The 21,985-nt window shown below is 53.2% G+C and overlaps 4 protein-coding genes across 4 annotated transcripts; 3 read left to right on the top strand and 1 right to left on the bottom strand.

The window, feature by feature from the left end:
* The first annotated feature begins 74 nt into the window (after positions 1–74).
* TGME49_220940 (ribosomal RNA methyltransferase (FtsJ) family protein) lies at positions 75–6,618 on the top strand. Its single transcript, XM_018779904.1, has 5 exons — positions 75–1,392; positions 2,584–2,775; positions 3,448–3,639; positions 3,973–4,085; positions 4,709–6,618. Exons 1-5 carry the CDS (start codon positions 562–564, stop codon positions 4,827–4,829), a joined length of 1,449 nt encoding a protein of 482 aa, XP_018638251.1. The 5' UTR covers positions 75–561; the 3' UTR covers positions 4,830–6,618.
* Positions 5,827–11,426, top strand: TGME49_220950 (hypothetical protein). The gene is made up of 3 exons (XM_018779905.1): positions 5,827–6,778; positions 7,415–8,139; positions 8,716–11,426. Exons 1-3 carry the CDS (start codon positions 6,702–6,704, stop codon positions 9,003–9,005), a joined length of 1,092 nt encoding a protein of 363 aa, XP_018638252.1. The 5' UTR covers positions 5,827–6,701; the 3' UTR covers positions 9,006–11,426.
* A 30-nt stretch (positions 11,427–11,456) lies between these two features.
* Positions 11,457–17,966, top strand: TGME49_279100 (hypothetical protein; the record flags this gene model as incomplete). The annotated part of the gene is made up of 3 exons (XM_018781832.1): positions 11,457–12,474; positions 13,019–15,583; positions 16,588–17,966. The coding sequence occupies 2 exons, from the start codon at positions 11,457–11,459 to the stop codon at positions 13,306–13,308; spliced, it is 1,308 nt and encodes a 435-aa protein (XP_018638253.1). The 3' UTR covers positions 13,309–15,583; positions 16,588–17,966.
* A 171-nt stretch (positions 17,967–18,137) lies between these two features.
* Positions 18,138–21,072, bottom strand: TGME49_221160 (acetyltransferase, GNAT family protein). The gene is made up of 2 exons (XM_002369905.1): positions 19,502–21,072; positions 18,138–18,500 (listed from the first exon to the last, which is right to left on the bottom strand). Exons 1-2 carry the CDS (start codon positions 20,664–20,666, stop codon positions 18,352–18,354), a joined length of 1,314 nt encoding a protein of 437 aa, XP_002369946.1. The 5' UTR covers positions 20,667–21,072; the 3' UTR covers positions 18,138–18,351.
* Between the last annotated feature and the right edge of the window lie 913 nt (positions 21,073–21,985).

Raw genomic sequence — 21,985 nt, forward strand, 5'->3', positions numbered from 1 at the left:
CCGCAACTCAGCAAGGGCGTCTACGTCTGGGCTGGCGAGACTTCGAGCTCACATCGCGTTTTGAGTGAAGTTCTGAAAAATGATTCGGCGCGCGTGGTGTGATTAAGCGAACATAACGGTTTAAAATTTTTCTTCTGTGTCGCAGACAAGCAACTTACAAGGTCTCGCGCGCATGCACGCTGAACGCAGCGGAGCCCCGTGAGATGGGCTGTAGTGGACGTCGGATTTGGCCTTTTTCTCTAGACTTCCCACCAGAGGTCTTCTGGGACCTTCACAGTCGAGCCGCTCTAGTCCGTTGCTGCCTCCCTCTGTTTCTCCGCCGAAAATCTAAACGCTTTTTAGTCCTTTCTCCCGTGCATCCTCGCGCGCGGTGTGTCTCCGTCTCTGTCTCTCGGCTTTGTTCGGAAGAGCCTCGCTCTTCTTGTCTCGATCCCGTCTTGAGCAAGAAGTCTTTATGCGGCGTCGACCCTGTGCACCTCAGTTACTCGGTTTCGGTCGTTCTTCGCGCCGAATTCGCGCGCATTTCCCTTTGCTAGAAGAGGCATCTTCTGACGAGTCAAGATGGCGGCACTGTCCTCTGGATCCTCGCCTTTCGTGAGTATCGTTTCTCCCCTTCGACGAGGCGTCGAAGAAGCAGCCGCTGTGGCGAAGAACGGAAGAAGCCACAGCTACGGCGCGGTGTATGTACACCCGAAGTCTCGGCCCGCGTTTCTTCCACAAGCACAGCCAGTGGGCGGCGACTTGCAGGCGAAACAGCGGCACTGGCCCTTCGTGGAGATGCGATCTTTCTCTTGGATAGACGCCGCTTTCTTGCGCTGGGAAGAGCCTCGTTTCCTTCGCTCGTCGATACCGAATGCCTCCTCAAGATGCGAAGTTAAAGCGAGGACGATGTGTGGAGCGGCAAAGTGCGCATGCAGACAACCCTCCGCGGCCGCTCGGGCGTCTAGACGCCTCACCTCTTCTTCTTCTGTCCCTCCCGCCTTTCTGCACTCCAACGGGCCGCATTTCTCGCATTCCGTGGGCTCTTTATCTTGTCGTCTCTGCTCTCTTTCCACTGCACTCTCCCTCCCACTCTCTACTCTGGACGCCGCTGCCGCCAGAGCGTCTTCTTGCTCTTCATCGTCGCGGTCGTCTTCCCCCGGTGAGACGACCTCTTCCTCTTTCGACGCCTGCGGCTGCTCTTCGTCTCTCACCGCTTCTCGCGCCTGCCTCGTCCCTGGATTCGCGCAGAACGCCGCCGGTGCGTCGCGTGTCGGGTGTCTAGACAGCCGAACGGGCGGCGGAAGGCGGGCGTACTCTGGAGAGCCCCGCATCCGAAACAAAAACAGCAGCCACACGTCGGAGTGGATCAAACGGCAAATCACAGACAGATACGTCCTTCGCGCGCAAGAGGTAAGACCCTTTCATGCTTTTTTTTTCTACGGAAAAACGCCTCGTTCGCCCCTCTCTCCTCTCCATCTGGACTTAGCTGATGTCAACTTGTGCACATTGCTTCCTCGTCTAAATAGTCTTCGTCCATTCGTCCTTCACTGTCACGGTGTCGGGAGGCCGCGGCAGTCGTCTCGGCAGCTCTCCCTTCTATTCCAACTTGCACCATAGGCTCCCCAGGAAAAGCTTGTAAACGGTCCTGCCTCGGAAACGCATGCATTTTCTCTCTGCAAATCGTTGACTCTCCACGTCCATCCCGGACGTTCTACACGCGTCGGGTGAGAGTTTCTGTGCGACGCACTGCATGCACCGGTCACTCTTTTCTCCACTGTTAACTGTACCCCTACCACTTTCGAAATGCCAAAATTCAAAACCGTCGAACGAATCAGTAAATGATTGTTGACCAAACGAAAATTCCGAACTGAAATGCATATGTATTTATATATGTATATGTGTATGTAGATGTGTATATATATATATATATGTATATATATGTACAGGCATGTATATGTATACATGTACGAGGTACACCTTTGCGTAGATCTGTCCTTGACTGGGGACATTTTGTGCTCTTTGTGTATCTGTTTATCTCTGGACATTTTGATATGTAATTCTACACACATGTAAACGTGTTCCAGGCGTAATCGATGGATTCCGGTTGTCACTCGTGGAACCAGCGAGAAGAGAAGACGCCTGTTGTTTTTTCACTTGGCATGCGTGGATATATACAGAGATCTTTTTCGTCTAGAAAGAACTGTTTTCCAGTGCAGCTTGGACCGGACGCTCTCTGCAGCGCTTCCTGCCTGGGTACCATTCGTCTTGCATGCATGCGCTCCCGCATTTCTACCATTTTGATCTGAAAACACCTTCTACCTTTAGTGTCTGTCCATCTGCTGAAATGTTTCGTTTTACCCATAAATGCACCTATTTACATGTTTATACGTAAATGCATGGAGCTTTGTTTCTGTATTTGTATAGCTGTATGTTTATTTGTATGTGCATTTCTGTGGCCGTTTCTGGGGAGTATATACTACGAGTTTGACTACTGGTTTAGATCTTGAAGGTCTTTGTTTACCGGATCCAAGTTGTGTAGGTGTGCATGCCGCCACGTATGAATCGAAGTTGATTCGAGTGCTTCTTGGTGGCTATTTGCAGCGGAACCTTCGCAGTCGAGCGGCGTTCAAGCTTGAGCAGCTCGATGACGACTTTCTGTTTTTCCGAAAAAACCAAGTTGTCGTGGATCTTGGCGCATATCCTGGAGGGTGGAGCCAAGTCGCTCTCGACCGCATTCGCGCGGGAGGGGGAGAAGGGAGAGTCATTGCTGTTGACCCCGTCGCCATGGATCCTGTAAGCGTCTCCTTGCTTTTTCTTCTCTGTCTTCTCTCTCTTTCTCTTCTCCTTTCTCGTCATCTTCTCGCTCTTTCCCTCCCCCGTACCTAGTTCTTTTTTCTCCTTTTTCCTCCCGTTTCCTCTCGTCGTCCTTCGTGGCTCTTCGTCCTGGTTTTGCCGCAGTGGGTCTTTCGTTGTCTGCTTCCTCTCTCGTGGGCCTTCGCTGTCCTGTTGTCACCGCCATCTCTTCTGTATTGCGGTTCATGTTGTCTGTTCTTTAACCTTCCATATTTTTGGAAGATCTCCGACACGATGGAGAGAGAAAACGGTTCTGTGAAAGCCGTGTGGAGGAACGTCACTTGCGTATGTGGATCCCTTGTATGCGAGTGGAGTCTTCCGAACGTCTCATTTCGCCCTGCTAATCTTGTCGTGTCTCCTTTGTTTTCATTCTTTCCCTCCTTCTCTTTCACTTCTCTGCGTTTGCGTCCACTTCACTGTTCGCTACCCTTTGTCTCGTGTTTTCCTCTATTTTTCATGTCATATTCTTCCCCCACTTGTTGTCTCCGGCCTTCCTGCTTTTCACGTCAACTACTGTGTGTTCATATCCACTCTTCTAGTATTCTTCCTGTCTTTCGCGTGCTGCTCGAATCAAATTCGTCCCTTTTTCGCAAGTTTTCTTCTTTTCTTCAGCTGCCTCACCACACGTTCATCCAGGGCAGCGTCGGACAGGCTGGAACGCTGCAGGCGTTGCTTGAAGAGTTGGGAGAGTCGAAGGCAGACGTCGTCCTTAGCGACATGGCCCCTGCATGCATTGGAGTGAAGCAAGACGATCATCTAAACTGCGCAGAACTCTGTCTCTTTGCCTCCGATCTGATGGAGCAGGTCCGAGGAGAATTCTTAAAAAAAACGGGAAAAATTATATGGAAACAAATGTGCAGGGCGGAAGAGCGGCAAAGTTACCTGGGCGGGGGGTCAAGGGTGTGTATATGCATGTGCATCTATATATTTGTATAGAAATAGAGCCGAGTACAATCCCGTTGCTTTACACCTGTGTCGATTTTCTGATGTTTTTGAAAGTGTGGTTGTTCGACATTTCGATTTCGTTCCCTTTCTCGAGTGCTCATTGATGGAATCATGCGAGGACGAAGGGGCTTTCCAAGCTCGCGTTTCGTATCGCCTTCAGAATTTCCGATGTCTGCCCTGTCGATCTGCCAGGTGTTGAAGTTAGGCGGGACGTTCGTGACGAAGATGTTCATGGGCAGCGAGACGAACAACTTCAAAGTCTACTTGCGCACCCGGTTCAAGAAAGTCTCCTCTGCAAAGCCCAGGTGAGAAAGGAAGTTGCTCCTGCACCTGCACCCCGCAAAGCCGGAGAAGGCCAGCGGACTAGACCTGAAAGAGTGTGTTCGAGTCTGTTGGATCTGGCCAAGTTTTAGCCTCGACAACAATCGAGAGTGAAAAACGTCGAGGAAGCGTCATTTAGTTCTCTCGAGGTCTGTTCCGCTTGTATCGACGCCGGACGCCACGTCGCCCAACGTCGACTGCGGGGACAGCCTTCGTGCTGCTAAGCCTCGTGGGCGGAGTGACCTCCTCTGCCGAGCGCGCGGAAAGAAAAGGCCGACAGAGCAAAACACAGAGTGCTACCACCACGGTCGGGGTTCACGAAGAAAAAACTACCGGACGCGATTGTCTCCTTGGAAGACGTTCAAAGGTGTGGAGTTCCCTGTGCGGGAACGCTAAGCAGAAAGGAATTCGACTCTTTTGAGACAGTCTGTAGGAGCTACGGACAACGCAGTTTTCTGTCGCGGCTCCCGGGGTCTTCTCCGACGTGGGGAATGCCAAGAACAGCGATGCAAGAGGCAAACAGAGTCTGCGGTGGATGCACCCGTGGTAACTGAAGGAGCTCAGTATTCCGTTTGTGCCTGTCGACCCTGTTGTGATTCATTCGCAGAGCCTGTCGACAGGAATCGCGGGAAATGTATTTCGTCTGCCAACACTTCGTAGGGCGCGACCGTCTCGCCGAAGAAGTCCAACTCAAGGGCTGCTTCACCGGAAAAGAAGGCTTTCTGTGACCTCTCGCGAGACAGAGAGCAGTGCCAAGTGGAACGGACAGAGGGGGGGATGTATATGTGGTAGTGGCAGTTCATTGTCTAGGTACGACATTTCGTTCCTAATGCCGGCTTTCCACGGAGGGTATGGGAACTTCGTCGTAGCAGTCTATACTGGGTCGTTTCTGTGAAAGCGTACACACAAGAAAACAGCCCGGTGCGGCCTTTCTTGTCTCCTTCGCGAAACGTTATTCACGTGTTCACTGTCTTGTCGCGTGTGCCGAAGACGCAGACCGTGAACGATGTGGGGGCAGCCTTGCTGAAGATGGTGGAACTACGCAGGTGGACTGCTGGTTTTTTTCCGCTGTGAAGCGTCCTGGTTCGCTTTTGTCCATAATCCTCGTTTTTTGCGGGAAAAAGCTGAAGAGGGAAGAAAGGCGACACGCGCTTGTCCGGGTACAAGACACAGGCTGAGAGCGCTGCCCACGTTAGAGTTCGACGTCTTTCCAGTCGCAGACATGGCTATCCGAGGCGCCTGTGTGCCTCTGCATGCAGCCTCTTACTTTCCCTCGAGCGAAAACAGGTCCTCTGGGAGTTCAGTAGCAAAGAAGCGAGGGACCACGACGGCTGCGTTTTGGCATGGCCAGATGTATACAGTGTACTCTTCTGGTGGCACTGTGGTCAAACACCCCCTATGTCGTGTAGAGCTTCCGTGTACCCGACGAAAGTAAAAAACAGAATGCTGTTTGGCGTTATCGCATTTCTGAACTCCCCTTTTGCTAGCCAGTAAACTCACTGCAGCCGTTGGCGGGGCGCTGAGATGACAGGCACTTTTGATTCATCAGAAAAAAAAATTGAGCCGAGTCCCTGCGACGTGATCGTGGCAAAACGGTGCCAGGGTAGCCCGCGTTTCAACAAGATAGAAACGACACCTTAGGTCCGCTATTGGCTAGCGTCTTTTTCCCAGTCTCTCTTTGAGTGGAGTCTGGGTCGGAGAACATTCTGCTGGTTTAGGCTGTAAGCAGAGGCCGCAGACACTGTCACACAGCCACACGAATCTGAGCGTGTTCCGGGTTAAACATATAAGCAAGCGCTCTACCGTGTTGCTTTCTACCCCGTGGACAAATGGAGTGCTCCCAGATGAAGGGATACGAACAACTCGCTTATTAAGTCATTTATCCCAAGGGAAATCATGTGGAAAAGGCCTCTCATAATCCGCTCCCACATTCACCAGTGGAGCCACATCCCACCAGACAGGAATTTCCAAGAGCATGGCGCGAGACTGCTTTTGTTCAGTACGGGAATCGCGTCCGTCAGCCAGCCGATACGTGCGAGAAGGACTGTGGCTTCTGCACCGAAGGAACTCTGTTCGATGCTTTTTTCTGCGGTCGCTGTTTTGGGGTTCAGAACAGTATACCGGAACTCATGTCGCCGCATGGGCTGTCGCGAGGTCTCGACCACTCACAAACTGACTCCACACTGACAGAAAAGAGGAAGCATTCCAGAATGTGTTGTATATATTCCGTAGTGTACATAAACCTAGATGACGGGAATTGCGAAGCCTGTGCGTCTTGATTCGAGCGGCGCTAGCGTCCTTGTGGGACCAGACGATTTCAGTGCTTTGACTTGAGAACATTTTACCCAAACTACGACAAGCAACGAGCTGGCCAGCTTTGCTGCCTCAGAAGGCACCCAGTATGGTCCAATAACGGCGGCTGTTAATAGAGGATCGTCCTCCTTGAATGCGAACCAACGCAAAGCTGTGATCTGACGTGTGCGTCGCGAACTGTGTCTGCTACTGGGTTGCCGCCAGAGGCGTGGACATGGGGGCGCCGAAGGCCCCCCGACGTTGTTTGTCCATGTTTGTTTCACTACTAGTTTTGTCTTGCGAGTTTCATGAGGAACGATGATTGTATCTTTGGCCTTGTTAGTGTTTCATATGTTGTCACGACTCGCGTTGTAGGGCTTGCTGTGTAAGCATACTCGATAATCTCAAGCGTTCTGGTAAACTGGCACGCGCGTCACCACGAACGCGCTAACATGTCCAGAACCAGATTCAGTGTTTGATCTTCTTTGTGTTGAACGTGGCTTCGCTGAATTTTAGTTGTGTCGCGCCCTTCCCGTGCGACGTCGACTGTACAGCACGATCACAGTGGACGTTTGTGTCGTTCAAATACCCCTGCGGGAAACTCTGTTGCTAGGTTGTAAGAGCGAAACATACTCCTGCCGCGACCTGACCCATGGCACCCTGAACGGAAAGATGTGGCGCATCTGGAGATACCGGCTGTCATTTCTGTTTGCGACCGGCTGCCTGCTGGGCGCTCTGACCGCCGGTCTAGGCAGTCAGATGTCGGACTCGGTCGGTCGAAATGTGCAGGCGCCAGCTGGCGTTGCAGACGCTTCACAGGAAGCAGGGGACGTCGTCGAGGAACGGACAGAGAGGACCGAACAGCAAGTATTCGCCCTAGGTCCACCGCGTCGACACTCCTCGGAATCGCTTTTTCCACGGAACGCCTCAGTGACGGCCAGGAGAGGCGGAACAGACGAATCGCCCTCATAGCCACTGCAGTTGGCGTTGCCGTGATCTTGGCTGCGCTGTATGTATTAAGGCGGCGCTGGGCACAGCCACCACAGGAGCCGGAACCCCCTGCACCGCCTTCGGTGGAGGATCCTGAGGTGCTCCCCGAGGAAGACGAGGCTTCGTCTTCGCTTCCACCGCCGCCTCCACCATCGCCGCCTCCGCCGCCTCCACCATCGCCGCCTCCGCCGCCGCCCGTCGAAGTTCCGTTGTCGCCGGAGTCCCAAACAGTTGACCTCTCGTGTTTGTCAGGCACGACAGTGAGATTCTTTGGGCCGTCACACCACTCCGGGGGCTTCACCCCGCTCTACGATCCAGCCCCCGACAAACGCGTTGCAACAGTGGACGCTGGGGCAAACGCCTTGTTCATCGGTGGAGGTGGACTGAACGGGCAGTTCGCGAAGACGCTCCTTGAAGAGGCAGAAAAAAACGGCATCCGGCTGACATCCGTAGCACTCTCCGAGCACAGCCAACGCATCCAGCAAAGCCTGCTTCGCCGTGCCGTGAAAAGCCCGGGGAAACTGGTGGAGTTAGACACCGGGGTCGCTTCTCCAGTGTTCGCAAGGTCGTTCGGCTTCGTTCCCGTTGTTCCCGGATTGATGTGGAAAGAGTCCAAAGTCGGGGCGAACGTTGGGGTAACCTTTATTCACATTCTAAAGCCGGAAGTTACTCCGTACGGCAACCTGAACAACAACGTCATGATGTACACCGTGGCCCCTTGTGGCGCTGCGCCGGACACGACGTATTCACTGGCTTGTGAGTCCGAGTGATCGGCTGTAAAAAACCGATGTTTCAGGTGTATTTCTGCCTCCATGACACGTCAGTTAGGCACAATTTATCGTAGTTCATTTTCGGTATGGGCAATTGTGACCTCACATGCATACACACTATTTTACGAGCTTGCTCACTACACTGCGTTGTGTCTCGGGAAGGCTCTGTGGAAGCATTCACATGACGAAAGTGGCATGTGAAAAAGCATCCTACAAAACGGGGGAAAACGTCGGAGAATCGGGCGCTGTGACGTGTCGATCGCCGACGGGGTGTCTGCAGACCGCAAACCTTTGTCCTGTCCTCTGCATGTTTGTTCTATGCTTTTTTCACGACACATATGCACATACCATGGCATCGAAGATACCGTAGCATGTGCCTTCGTTGTTGGAATGCGAAGAGTTTTGACTGATTTGTTACAGGAATCGAGGTGAGGTCACGTAGCTCAAGTCGAAGTCTGTTTTACCCACCTGTCTACGTGGATATTGCCCCGTCTATGTGGCTGTCTCGGGTCTTTGACGCGTGTGGGCTGCTGGTGCTGTTCTGCTCTCTCTGTGTCCTCAGATAAGACAACGATTGCCGGCGTCATTGGAGCTGCTGCGGCGTACAACGACACTCCGGCTGGGCAGCAGTACCCAGTGCAAGGGCTTCGTCTTCCCTTGTTAAGAGGCGGGATCTTCAGGAGAAACCGCAGCCTTGAGTCCATTGGCAGGGCCAACGCAGAGGGGACCTCTCTGGCCATCACGCAATATGGCCCCAATTTCGAATTACAGTACATGTACGACCCTAGCAACGCGGCTCTTCACGGCTTACAGGAGGCTGAAAGCACGTATCTGGCTAGCATGCTGGACTGAAGCGCGAGGAATCAGTTGTGAACAAGAAAAAAACAGGTGCCTTGGAATGTTGAACACGCGTCTTCGTGTTCGTTCCCCGGGAGACAAACGGCTGCTGCCCGCGACACATGTCTTTTTGCGAAAATACTATGCTTGGGGATATATTATGAGCCGGTTGCGTGCTGTGAAAGACTCTACGCTTTCAAAGGACCACCTGGACACCGCTGGTGAACTGGACGGACTCAGGGGCCTCCACCTTCATGTATCGAAATGAGGCTGCATGCGCCTACTTCCCAGCTCACTAGACCTCAAGCATCACTTCATGTTAGACGCTCCCTCATTCGCTGTGTACAGTCTGGACCCTTGCAGGCTCCGTGTCAAGACACTGGAACTGGAATTTGTAGCACTGCTGCCGTCAAGAAAGGACAGTAACTCACAGTGACCCGATTTTCACAAAGACAAATACGACAGCTTGGTTCCTTCCTTGGCAAGCGTCTCTTCCCAGACACTCCTTGAGCAGTGCCGGGGTGCGAGAAAATTCTCTTTGCTGTTTTACGTTCTAAAGAACAGAGAACAGGCACTGTTGTACGGAGAGACGAATATGCGTGTACGCTCCCGGCTGAGTGAGAATTGAAGCAAGCGATGTAAGAAGTCTCCTCTCTACCGTGGACGAATGGAGTGCTTACACATGAAGGAAAATAAAAATCTCCCTCTATTTATCGGACGAATAGATCATGTGAACAAGGCTTTCCCAAACAGCTTCCACGTTGCGCGGCTCTTCAGTCGGTATCTACCACACGCATCCTAACAGTAATTTTCTAGAGCATGTCGCAACACCGGTTTTGTTTAACATGAGACGCTCCAGAGTTAAATCAAGCGGTACATGCGAGAAGGGTTTTCTCTTCAGCAAAGAAGCTCCTGTGAACGATGATTATTCCCCCCGTCGCCGTTCCGAACAGTACACACTATCGCACTTTCCCCACATGCGTTGCTGCGGCAGACTCATCAACTCACTACCTAACAACTCACAAACTGGCCGGGGAACGTGTCAATGTAGATGGAGGCTTTTCAGAATGTGTCGTTCGCATGTTGCAGTATTATGCGTAACTCCTGCAACGAGCTTTGGAGCTCCCGTTTGTGTCGGCTGAACTGTCACGGACGGTCCAACGGGCAAGACGGTTTCACTGCTCGACAGTTTTCAAAGGGGCGCCTTTCTTGGGAGCACCTCATCCATCGGTACGACGTAGACGCAGCTTGTATGTCAAGGAAGAAAACACATTATCTTCTTTGAGTAATGTTTTGTAAGCATGGTTCCACATCTATGCGAGGCAGTGCAAAATTGCGGTCGGAGGTTGAGAGCCGCGGATTGCGTCTCTTAGTAAGGTGCCTTTCCAGCCACAAGAGACGCGGGTCAAGTCGGGGTGCTGTCGGTAGGGGATTGTCGGGCCGTTTCCACCATGACCGCTTCCCAAACCGCGTCGCTGTGGCTGCTACCGATGTTTTTGTGTTGTCTTGCTTTTTTTAGCGAAGGTCGTGAAGGCAGAGTCAGAAAAATTCAGGGATCTTTGTTTCGCTTTTGACAGAGACGTCTGCCGCGTAGTGCGTGTGCCCTCGATAACTCGCAGAATATCTTGCTTGTGAAATCACATTTTTAGAACCGTTTTTGTAGAGTTTGCGTCACTGAACTCTGGTGTCCTGGCGTCCCTGCCTGGCGAAAAATTGTTCCGTTTTGTTCGAGCGAACTTCCGAGTTGCACAGGGGTTGTGCGTATATGTTTCATGACCCATCATTCAGTCCTCTCGTTCGCTTTAGAAGAATCACATATTGCGTCTCGCGAATGACGCGTTCTTCCTGCCTGTCAACTAAGACGAACTCGCTAGAACTGGCCGGTTCAGTAGTTTGCCTACCACACGAGTCGGCTGCTTCGCCACGCTGTGTTTTTCGACGCTCGCGCCTCATGTCTCCGCGTTTTTGTGGTCCGTTTCCATCTGGTACTTCCCACTAACCTGACCTGACTCTCTACCGCGCGCTTCAGGCGCCGCGTGCTCCTCGGTGTCTGACGAGGTTCGCAGAGTCAAATATGTTCAAACAGTACGAGGATTAAGTATGTTCATCTGCGCATATAGGCTGATGCTCGGTTCGGCATGCAGACTGCATCCAGCTTCGTGCACATACGTTGTTTATTCGGTTCGTGGGGCACCCCTAGATTGTGCGCCAGTTCAACTCTGAGGATATCCACTTCCGTAGAAAGCTTCGGGCGCGAGAGCGGAGAACCCGAAGTCCGTGGAAGAATGCCGCATCCAGTGTCTGCCGCAGCTGCGGAAAAATCTGACAGATTCGAGAGGTAATCTCGGCTTCTTGACATACAGCACGATCTCTGTGGACGTTTGTATCGTTAAGAGTCCGTTGCTAGGTTGTAAGAGCGAAACATATTCCTGCCGCGACGTTACCCTTGGCACCCTGAACGGAAAGATGTGGCGCATCTGGAGATGCCGGCTGTCCTTTCTGTTTGCGACCGGCTGCCTGCTGGGCGCTCTGACCGCCGGTCTAGGCAGTCAGATGTCGGACTCGGTCGGTCGAAATGTGCAGGCGCCAGCTGGCGTTGCAGACGCTTCACAGGAAGCAGGGGACGTCGTCGAGGAACGGACAGAGAGGACCGAACAGCAAGTATTCGCCCTAGGTCCACCGCGTCGACACTCCTCGGAATCGCTTTTTCCACGGAACGCCTCAGTGACGGCCAGGAGGAGGCGGAACAGACGCATCGCCCTCATAGCCACTGCAGTTGGCGTTGCCGTGATCTTGGCTGCGCTCTATGTATTAAGGCGGCGCCGGGCACAGCCACCACAGGAGCCGGAACCACCCACGCGACTCCGTACGCCGCGTCCCAGGGCTCCTTCCGGGCAACAGCAGCCTTCTGAGTCAGAGCCGCCCGCGGGAGTTCCGATGACGCCTGGTTTCCTTACACTTCCATTCACTTGCTTGCGTGACACGAAAGTAACGTTCTTTGGACCGTCGGGCCGCCAACATGGCTTCACCGCGCTCTACGATCCATCCCCCAATAAACGCGTTGCAACTGTGGACGCAGGGACAAACAGATTGTTCATTGGTGGGGGTGGAATGAACGGGGAGTTCGCAAATACCATCATCGAGGAGGCAAGACGAAACCGAATCCCACTGACTGCCACGGAGCTTTCAGCAGAGAGCCAAGAAATACAGGAACGCCTCCTTCGCGATGCAGAGAGACGACCGGGGACACTGGTGGAGATAGACAGTGGGAGATTCTCCCGAGTGTTTGCCAGGTCCTTTGCCTACGTCGCGATTGTCCCCAATACAGTTTGGGATGAGTCCGAGACCGGTAAAAACGTAGGTGCAACCTTTCTGCACATTCTCAAGCCAGAAGTCACTCCGCATGGCAACCAGATGAACGACGTCATGCTCTACACCGTGGCGCCTTTGGGTAATGCATCCGACAGCGCGTATAATCTGGCTTGTAAGTCCGGCTGGTCGGCTGTGGGATCCACCGATTGTGAGAGGTATTCAGCCCTTCACGGCACTTCTCTGGCAGTTCTCGTCTAATGCACAAATGCACATACACATATTTATACAGTCGTGTATGTGCTCAAGGCAATCTAATCAGTTTTGTTCTCGGCCCCGTTCAGTGCAAGCGCTCACGTGAGTGAAACGTACCACGTGGAATCGATGATACAAGGGGGAGGGAGGGAATGGAGGGAGTCTGGCACGATGATGTGTCGATATCTGGCAGCTGTCTTCAGACCTGTGTCGTGCTCTTACATGCGTGCTTAACGTAAGCAGGCTGCATACAGTGGGAGCGAAGACAGTCTAATGTGTAAATTTGTTCATGCGACTCAGAATAGAATCGAAAGACTGCTTTCGGAAATGAGTCTAAATCACCTAGCCCAACACGCTGTGCATTATGTGCTTGCCTACCGAAAGGCTGACCCGTGTATTTGACTGCTTCTCATCTTCGCCACGCTTGGTCTGGTTGCGCTGTTCGGCTCTTTCTGTGTTGTCAGATAAGGCTACGATGCTGGGCATTGTGGGAGCAGTCTCCGAGTACAACAAAACGCCTTGGGGGGAAGTGAAACCAGTGGAGGCGATTCGACTTCCCCTGTTGGGAGCCGGGCACTTTAGGGGACGTCGCGGCCTCCATTCCATTGGGAGGGCGAACGCTGTAGCGGTCGAAGCGGCCATCACGCGGTTTGACCCGCGCGTCGAATTGCAGTTTATGTACGAGCCTAGCGACGCAGCCCTCCGTGGCTTGATGGAATCTGAAAGGACGTACACGTTTCCGCAAGGCGACTGACGTGCCAGGAATCCACTGTGGACCAGAACAGGTTCCTAGCATAATCGAACGTGTCTGCGAGCTCATTCCTCGCCACGAACTGAATAGTGACAGGTGACGCTTACGACACGGGCATTTTAGGAACCTCTATGCATGGCAGTGTTATTCCTTGGCCGGGTTGTACACTCTCAGGGGACCCTTCTCTCCCCGTGCATAACCAAAAGCCAGTGAGGCATCAAATTTCAATCTGGACTTCCGCTTTCATGTCCCGAAACGTGGTTTCATGTGCTTATGTTCCGGCTCTTAAGGTTAAACTCACCCTTCTGGTGAACAGGTTCATCGGTCATCTGCGTACAACGCGGACATTTGCAGCCTGCAAGACAGCGAACATTGGAAATATGGTCCAGTGCTGTTGTCATACTAGCGCTCTGGCATGGTGCCCGCCAGGCTTAATTTTTTTGTGAAGAGTGTTTATTTCTCTTCCAATGTCTCTTTGCACAGCGTATGGCTGAGCATGCACTCACTTTCCAGTCGTGGATTGCAAAGCAGAGAACGCAGATACTGTCGCACAGTGAGACAAATGTAAATATGTTCCCGGCTAAACATATATTCAAGCGCTCTACCGTGTTGCTTTCTACCCCGTGGACAAATGGAGTGCTCCCAGATGAAGGGATACGAACAACTCGCTTATTAAGTCATTTATCCCAAGGGAAATCATGTGGAAAAGGCCTCTCATAATCCGCTCCCACATTCACCAGTGGAGCCACATCCCACCAGACAGGAATTTCCAAGAGCATGGCGCGAGACTGCTTTTGTTCAGTACGGGAATCGCGTCCGTCAGCCAGCCGATACGTGCGAGAAGGACTGTGGCTTCTGCACCGAAGGAACTCTGTTCGATGCTTTTTTCTGCGGTCGCTGTTTTGGGGTTCAGAACAGTATACAGGAACTCATGTCGCCGCATGGGCTGTCGCGAGGTCTCGACCACTCACAAACTGACTCCACACTGACAGAAAAGAGGAAGCATTCCAGAATGTGTTGTATATATTCCGTAGTGTACATAAGCTAGATGACGGGAATTGCGAAGCCTGTGCGTCTTGATTCGAGCGGCGCTAGCGTCCTTGTGGGACCAGACGATTTCAGTGCTTTGACTTGAGAACATTTTACCCAAACTACGACAAGCAACGAGCTGGCCAGCTTTGCTGCCTCAGAAGGCACCCAGTATGGTCCAATAACGGCGGCTGTTAATAGAGGATCGTCCTCCTTGAATGCGAACCAACGCAAAGCTGTGATCTGACGTGTGCGTCGCGAACTGTGTCTGCTACTGGGTTGCCACCCGAGGCGTGGACATGGGGGCGCCGAAGGCCCCCCGACGTTGTTTGTCCATGTTTGTTTCACTACTAGTTTTGTCTTGCGAGTTTCATGAGGAACGATGATTGTATCTTCGGCCTCGTCAGTGTTTCATATGTTGTCACGACACGCGTTGTAGCGCTTGCTGTGTAAGCATACTCGATAATCTCAAGCGTTCTGGTAAACTGGCACGCGCGTCACCACGAACGCGCTAACATGTCCAGAACCAGATTCAGTGTTTGATCTTCTTTGTGTTGAACGTGGCGTCGCTGAATTTTAGTTGTGTCGCGCCCTTCCCGTGTGACGTCGACTGTACAGCACGATCTCAGTGGATGCTTGTGTCGTTCAAATACCCCTGCGGGAAACTCTGTTGCTAGGTTGTAAGAGCGAAACATATTCCTGCCGCGACGTTACCCTTGGCACCCTGAACGGAAAGATGTGGCGCATCTGGAGATGCCGGCTGTCCTTTCTGTTTGCGACCGGCTGCCTGCTGGGCGCTCTGACCGCCGGTCTAGGCAGTCAGATGCGGACTCGGTCGGTCGAAATGTGCAGGCGCCAGCTGGCGTTGCAGACGCTTCACAGGAAGCAGGGGACGTCGTCGAGGAACGGACAGAGAGGACCGAACAGCAAGTATTCGCCCTAGGTCCACCGCGTCGACACTCCTCGGAATCGCCTTTTCCACGGAACGCCTCAGTGACGGCCAGGAGAGGCGGAACAGACTCATCGCCCTCATGGCCACTGCAGTTGGCGTTGCCGTGATCTTGGCTGCGCTCTATGTATTAAGGCGGCGCTGGGCACAGCCACCACAGGAGCCGGAACCACCCACGCGACCCCGTACACCGCGTCATGAATTTCCCCCCCGGAGGAAGGGCGTTTGCGGAGGCCTTCAGGCGTTCCGCCGCCCCTGCAGTCGACGACGTACCAATGCGGTTGCTTGGAAGGCTCAAGAGTAAGATTCGTTGGGCTGTCAAACCACCCCGAGGGTGTCACACCTTTCTATGATGCTACCCCCGAAATACGGGTTGCAATGGTGGACGAAGGGACAAACACCTTTTTCACTGGCGGGAGTGGAATGAACGGACAGTTGGAGAAGATTAATTATCCTTGAGCAGGCTCAAAGGAACCGCATCCCGCTGACCAAGTGGGAACTCGCCTCAGACCGGCAACAGGCCCAGCAAAACCTTGTCTACCGTCCCGTGTGAAAGCAGGGCAATCTGGTGGAGCTAGACACCGGTTTGTTTCGCCAGTGTTTGCGAAGTCTTTCGCCTTTGTCTCTGTTCCACCCGGATCTATCTGGGATGAGTCCGAAACAGGGAGGAACGTAGGCGTAGCCTTCTTGCACATTCTGCAGCCGGAAGGTACCCCGTACGGCGAGCTGAACAACAACATCGTCATCTACGCAGTGCCTCCTGCTGGAGTTGCTACTTAGAGAGCGCGTTGGAAGGCCTGCAAGTCCGGGTGGTCCGCTGTGATAACCGCCGCTGTTTTAGGGGTATCTGCCGTGTCAGTTCGTGCTTTCTGTGTACAAAAGTGTACGCACATATGTTTATACTTTGTCACGGGCTATAATTATCCAAACTTCTTTGTATCGCGGGCCGGTTCTGTGGAAGCGCGCACATGACTTAGCGTGTCGCGTGGAACGGCATCTCATGAAGTGAGGCGAAAAAACGAGCGCGGTGACGTCGATCTCTGACGGGGTGCCTGCAGACCTCTGTCGTGGCTCCTGCATCAATGCATCACATTAACATGCTACATTCAGTGTAAACGGAGAAAGTCTACTGTGTACATTTGTTCATGCGCCTTACACTATATGGCAGACTGCTTTCAGAAACCAGGCGATATCACCTGGCCCAAACACGCTCTGCATTATGCGCTTGCCTACTACCAAAAGGGTGACCCGTCCACGGAAGTGTTTCGCATCTTCGAGCTGTTCTGCTCTCTCTGTGCCGTCAGATAAGGCTACGATTGCGAGCCTTTTGGGAGCTGTTACTGAGTTCAACAAGACGCCGACGAGGGAGGTGAACCCGGTGCATGTGGTCGGTTTGCCTCTGCTGTGAGCCGGGCTCTTTGGGGGTCAACGCAGTCTTGAGTCCATTGGCAAGGTCAACGCAGAGGTGGTCGCTCTGGTCATATCGGAATTTAAGCCTGGAATCGAATTACAGCATATGTTCGATCCCAGCGACGAGGTCTATAAAGCTCTTCAGGCAGCTGAAGAAAGATATATGCCTCCATATCCACGTTCAAGTGCCTGGCACTTCTGGTGAACGAAATCGCGTCCGTGGTATTGTCGAACGTGTCTGCGAGTTCGTCTCATGGGGAACCACAAATGGCAGGTGCTGCCCGGGACACTGACATTTCCGAAAATACTGTGCGAGGGATAGTTCATGGCCCGAGTGTTCGTTGTGAAAGACCCTGCTCTCCCAACGGATCCTCCACACACCATATGAGCTGAATAGAATGCAGCGCTTCCACTTCCACATACCGAGACAAGGCTGCATGCGTTAAGTTGCCAGCTCTTTAGATCTCAAGTACCCCTCTGTGGTAGAGGTCCCGCGGCAAACTGTGCACAGTCTGGACCTTCGCAGGCCCCCAGACAGCGGAACTGAAATCTTTATTCCAGAAAATGTCCTTGCAGCATCGTCCATCAGAAGAAGAGACCGACGCCGTGAGCTACTGACTACAGAGCGTCTCCCCTCAAGGGATGCGCATGCACGGATCACGCTAGAAGACGAATGCTCGCGTGAAGCACTTCTGCCGAACGTATCGCTTTCCCGCAGGGCTGTGCCGAACTACTTTAGAAACCGAGACTGCTTATGCGGGACGCGAGACTCGAGAATGTGGCCAGCGCTTGAAATCCAAGTTCGCTCTGAGAGAGGCGCCTCGCTTGGAAGGCGGTTCGAAAGGTGTGAGCAGCACAGGATCGTGCTACACATCACTGACTGTGTATTCCTTGCATCCGAAATCCTATTTCCCAAGAGGGTACCACCACGCATGTGTGACTTGGCACAAAGACGGTGATGAAACAACAGCCAGGGGTAATCATAAATCACAGGAAATGCCTCAGGTCTCTCTCACGTGGAACCTTGGGCAGACAGATGCGGCACACGAAACGCGTCGCTACCATCGACTTGGACAAAAGTTTCGAGGGGCTTCCTGCGGGCGCTCTGCAGACTCGTCTCACAGAAAAACACACTGCACAGGAAGCGAAGGCTACAACCTTTTCCCCATGGAGTGTACGCCAACCTGAGCCTGCCTCGTTTCGCCAGGATTCTGGCCCAGACGAGCATCGAAGGTGTGTGTGCACCGACGGCCTTCTGCCGCTGAATGCAGACACAAGCATATATATATATATAAATATATAAAAATAAATAAATATATATATATAAAATATAAATGGTACACATAAAAGGGCACGCATGCGAGGAAGAGGTTTGCTCGAAACAACGCACGCAGACGCCCGCCCCTTCTGATAAGTTCACAAAACGCGCGCAGGGCACCAGGTGCACTCCGTCCCGGCTACAACCAGAGACGTTGGCGGACCTACGCATGCATGCGCATGTGCCTTGCTGCTCGCAGAGGCTGTTCACATCTGCTGCACACGTTGTTTGTTTTCTCGCCACCTGTCGAAATGAAGAATGACTTTCTGCGTATGCACTCACGAATCAATGACACGCACAACGTTTCGAATTCGCGACGAACCGTCGCCTTCAAAAATCTTCATTTCCTCTTCCTGCTCTGCCCAGCGACGCATGCACGCTTGCGCAGCTGCATCTCCATGTACACCTGAGGCGCCGACAGCTCCCCGTCTTCCGCCAGAGGAATGTCGTCGTGCCGCTTGAAGCCGAGCACCGTATAAAAGCCGACCGCTGAAGACAGAGGGAAACGGAAAAGTAGAAAGACGCCTCCAGAGAGAAGAACGCACTCCGGAAAGTGGAAGGCCTCGTCAAGAGGAAAAAGGACGCCCCGAGGGAAGCCTGTGTGTGCAGCCACACCCGAAGCACGGAGTTCCACCAAAAACTGCCGCGACTCCGACAGACGAGCGTCGGATCCGAAAACCTTTCCACACATCAAAGGGGAAGCAGAAGAGGAGAGAAAACTCACGACACAAAGCCAACGATTGACGAAGCAGCGCGAAGACTCAGGTCCAACACCACCTTTGAACTCCGCACCGGAGACGGGAAGGGCGGTACAAGCTGCATGCGAAGGACTCCGTCGAACTGAGAAGTCGAGGAGGTGCACACCGGCTAGGGACTCGTCACCGTTCGAAAAGACAGCGACGCCTCTTTTTGGGCTTCCATGAACGGCGTTCAAAACGAGATGATCTTCGTCGTATTCTCAGAGCGAAGAAAGAAGCATCTGAAAACCCAGTGGGGCCGTCACCAGAAGGCCTCGCTCAGAGACTCGGGGGCGCCAGGCTCCCATCGGTGACTCTTCTCCATCCCGACCGTACGCGTTGGCTTTTCTCACTCCTGCGCTGGGCACTACTTTCTTCTTGATCGACGTGTGTTGAAATCCGAGACTCGAGATACAAGAGATGAAACTCAACAGTCGACCTTTGTTGTTGGAGTGAAGATCTCTCGTTCGTACTCCCCTGGCTTAAACTCACGTTTGCCTCGTCTTTTCGCCTTTTTTCTGACTTTTGCCTCGCATTTCCCTCAAGTCTTGACTCGTGGTGGAACCACCTTTACCTCAGGTTTCCGTTTTTTACTCATTTCTCCCCATTGTAACATCATTTTCTCTTTTTATATCTTTCTCACTGGTGCCGACACCCTGTTCCCACGGATCTTGTTCCGTTGCGCCCCTTCGTCGCGCAGGCAACCTCCTGACCGTCGCTTTTCTCGCTGGCATCCCGCGTCGTTCTTCCTACCTGAAGTGTAGGCAGAGAGATTGATCGAGGTCAAGCTGCGGTTGCTCTTCGCGACCTGAATGATCCCCTTGACGAGTTTCCTTCCGTAGCCGCGACCTCTGCACTCTTCGAGAACCGCGACCTTGCCCACCTGCAGCGCCTGGAGACCGACGTCGACCCGGTAAACAATGAAGCCGAGACAGCGGCGCGACGCAGCCACCCGAGAGTCCGTCAAAATGCGAAGACGCCATTTCTTCTTCTTCGACGTCACTTCCAAGCATTTTTGGTCAAACACCCGCAGAGACAAAGCATCGCTGTCTTCCAGGAGCTTCTTCATCGCCGGCTCATGCAAACGCCCTGTGACGTCGTCCACGACAACTGTGTCTTTACACAGTGGAAAAGAAGAGACCTGACACTCTCCATGAACCTCCGCAGGCTCCTCTGTCTCTTCTCCAACATGTCCTCCCTTCGCTCCCCTCTCTCCCTTAAAGTCTCTCTCTGCCGCAACTCTCCTCTCTTTCTTCTCTTCTCTCTCTTTCTTCTCTTCTCTCTCGTTCTTCTCTTCTCTCTCGTTCTTCTCTTCTCTCTCGTTCTTCTCTTCTCTCTCGTTCTTCTCTTCTCTCTCGTTCTTCTCGTCCTCTCGAGTGGCAGTTCTGCAGTCACCTTTGTCCATCGCTCGCTCTTCGGAGAAGGCGAAAGCTTCTCGCTTCGACTCCAGACTCTTTCGCGATCTCGGGCGCTGTGTCGCCGAAACCGAGCCTTCTTGTGGAGCAGGGTGGGTCTCACTGTCCTCGAAGACGTTTCTTGAATCTTGCCTCTCGCGTCCTTCTCTCTCTTTGCCTCCGCCTTCCCCCTCTCCAACGCGCTCTCCGTTCTCTCCTGCCTCCACGCCTTTTTCCTTCTCTTTCTGTCCACCTTTCTGCTCATTCTTCTCGCTTTCTCGAGCTGTGTCATCCGTCTCCGCGACATGCTGTGCCTCGCTCGGCCGGCCCTGTTCCGTGAGACAGGAGACAGCGGAGAAGAAGGCGGCAGCGACCGACGCCAGGCCGACATCCTTTTTCTCTTCTTCTCGGACGCCTGGAAAGCCGAAGGAACGAAGAGCTCTCCCGAGGCTCTCCTCGCTCTCTGTCGCGGAGCCCACGGGACCCTCCTGCCGCAGCACGGCGCTCGCAGTGGCCAGCAACATGGAGACGAGACAAGGAAAAAAGAGATACACGGGGAATGCGAAAGGAACAGCGAAGACGAGAAACCGTACCAGGACGCCTGTCGGCAGCAGCGCAGCGACAGAGGGGGACAGAGAGAGGAAGAGAGAGCGAAGAGAGAGGACGAGAAAGAGAGAAAGGCCGGTGGCCCTCAGTGGAGAGCTGAAAAGAGGAATGTCCAGAGGAACTGCAGACGAGAGCGGCGAAGCGAAAAAACAATCCAAGAAATCACATGGAGGAAAGTCACACTCTGCGAAAGATTTCTTTCACAGCACCCACAGAGCGAATACGAGCGGACCCGTCGTTCGCGGGAGAGAGATGTCACACGAGAAGCCGCAAAAGAAAGCAGAGGTGGAGAGAGACAGAGCACAGACTGCTGCAGCGATCTCACGGCTTGCATCGCTTTGCTGAACTTCGAGAGACTCGGAATCGAACTCATGCGCGTGGAGAAGGCGGCCGCCGGGGAGGTCTGCCTGGGGAAAAAGCGGCAAAAAACAACTCCGCAGACGAAGCCTTACATCGTTCCCTCCCCTCTCGCGAAAAAAAGCGGTCTACAGGTCACTCGAGGAAAGCTGAAGCTTTTTTCCGCCTGCGCCTGGACGCATAATCCACCAAGAGACGCTGGAGAAGCGCGAGACTACGTTTCGAGCGCAGAGGTTCGCGCTTTCGCGTTGGCATGCAGCCGAACGGAACAGCCAGGCAGCGAACAAGCTGTTGCCGAAGAGAGAGAAGAGAGAACGGAGAAGAAAGAACGAAAGGGGAAGAGCGCCAGCAAGAAAGCGAGAGTGTGACGAGAAAGAGAGATGAGAAAGGAAAAAAGGCAGAGAGAGACATGCCGCCGAACGACAGCGCGGTGGCTGCCGTTCGCGGTGTCTCTGCTGGAGTTGTGCGCCGCTCTGGAATTTCGGAAGCAAAGAGAAGCTGCTGACGCGTTCCGCCAACAGCTCTGCGCGGAAGGCCCCGATAAGGCGGAATGCAACCAAAAGGAATAAATCTCTGAGAGGCTTGTTTGTGAGGCCTCAAGAGGTCCTTGAAACGAGGAAGAAATACCTTTCGAAGACCCAGGACTCTCCGCAGCTTCCTGCACTCTCTCTGAGGAAATCCGAGAAGGAGAGAGCGACAAACGAGAGGCGAAAGAATCCCATTCCCCACTTGAACAGACCGGGTCTGTCTCGGCGCAGCGCGCAGGGTCCCTCCTGTTCCTCTCCCACAGGAAAACTGGCAGAAAACGACACGCTTTGGTGTCTCAAGAACGTTGTTAAGACCGGAAACTCGCTGACAGCAGAGCAGAAGCGAACGCGCT

This window comes from Toxoplasma gondii, chromosome II (assembly GCF_000006565.2).
Source record: "Toxoplasma gondii ME49 chromosome II, whole genome shotgun sequence".
Classification (NCBI taxonomy): Eukaryota; Apicomplexa; class Conoidasida; order Eucoccidiorida; family Sarcocystidae; genus Toxoplasma; species Toxoplasma gondii.

Coding starts and splice junctions, on each gene's coding strand:
- TGME49_220940 (XM_018779904.1), top strand. CDS start 562: ATGGCGGCACTGTCCTCTGGATCCTCGCCTTTCGTGAGTATCGTTTCT. Junction 1,393..2,583: donor ACGTCCTTCGCGCGCAAGAG/GTAAGACCCTTT, acceptor GGCTATTTGCAG/CGGAACCTTCGCAGTCGAGC. Junction 2,776..3,447: donor ACCCCGTCGCCATGGATCCT/GTAAGCGTCTCC, acceptor TCTTTTCTTCAG/CTGCCTCACCACACGTTCAT.
- TGME49_220950 (XM_018779905.1), top strand. CDS start 6,702: ATGAGGAACGATGATTGTATCTTTGGCCTTGTTAGTGTTTCATATGTT. Junction 6,779..7,414: donor CGCGTTGTAGGGCTTGCTGT/GTAAGCATACTC, acceptor GTATGTATTAAG/GCGGCGCTGGGCACAGCCAC. Junction 8,140..8,715: donor CACGACGTATTCACTGGCTT/GTGAGTCCGAGT, acceptor CTGTGTCCTCAG/ATAAGACAACGATTGCCGGC.
- TGME49_221160 (XM_002369905.1), bottom strand. CDS start 20,666: ATGTTGCTGGCCACTGCGAGCGCCGTGCTGCGGCAGGAGGGTCCCGTG. Junction 18,501..19,501: donor TCTCTCTGCCTACACTTCAG/GTAGGAAGAACG, acceptor CTCTGTCTTCAG/CGGTCGGCTTTTATACGGTG.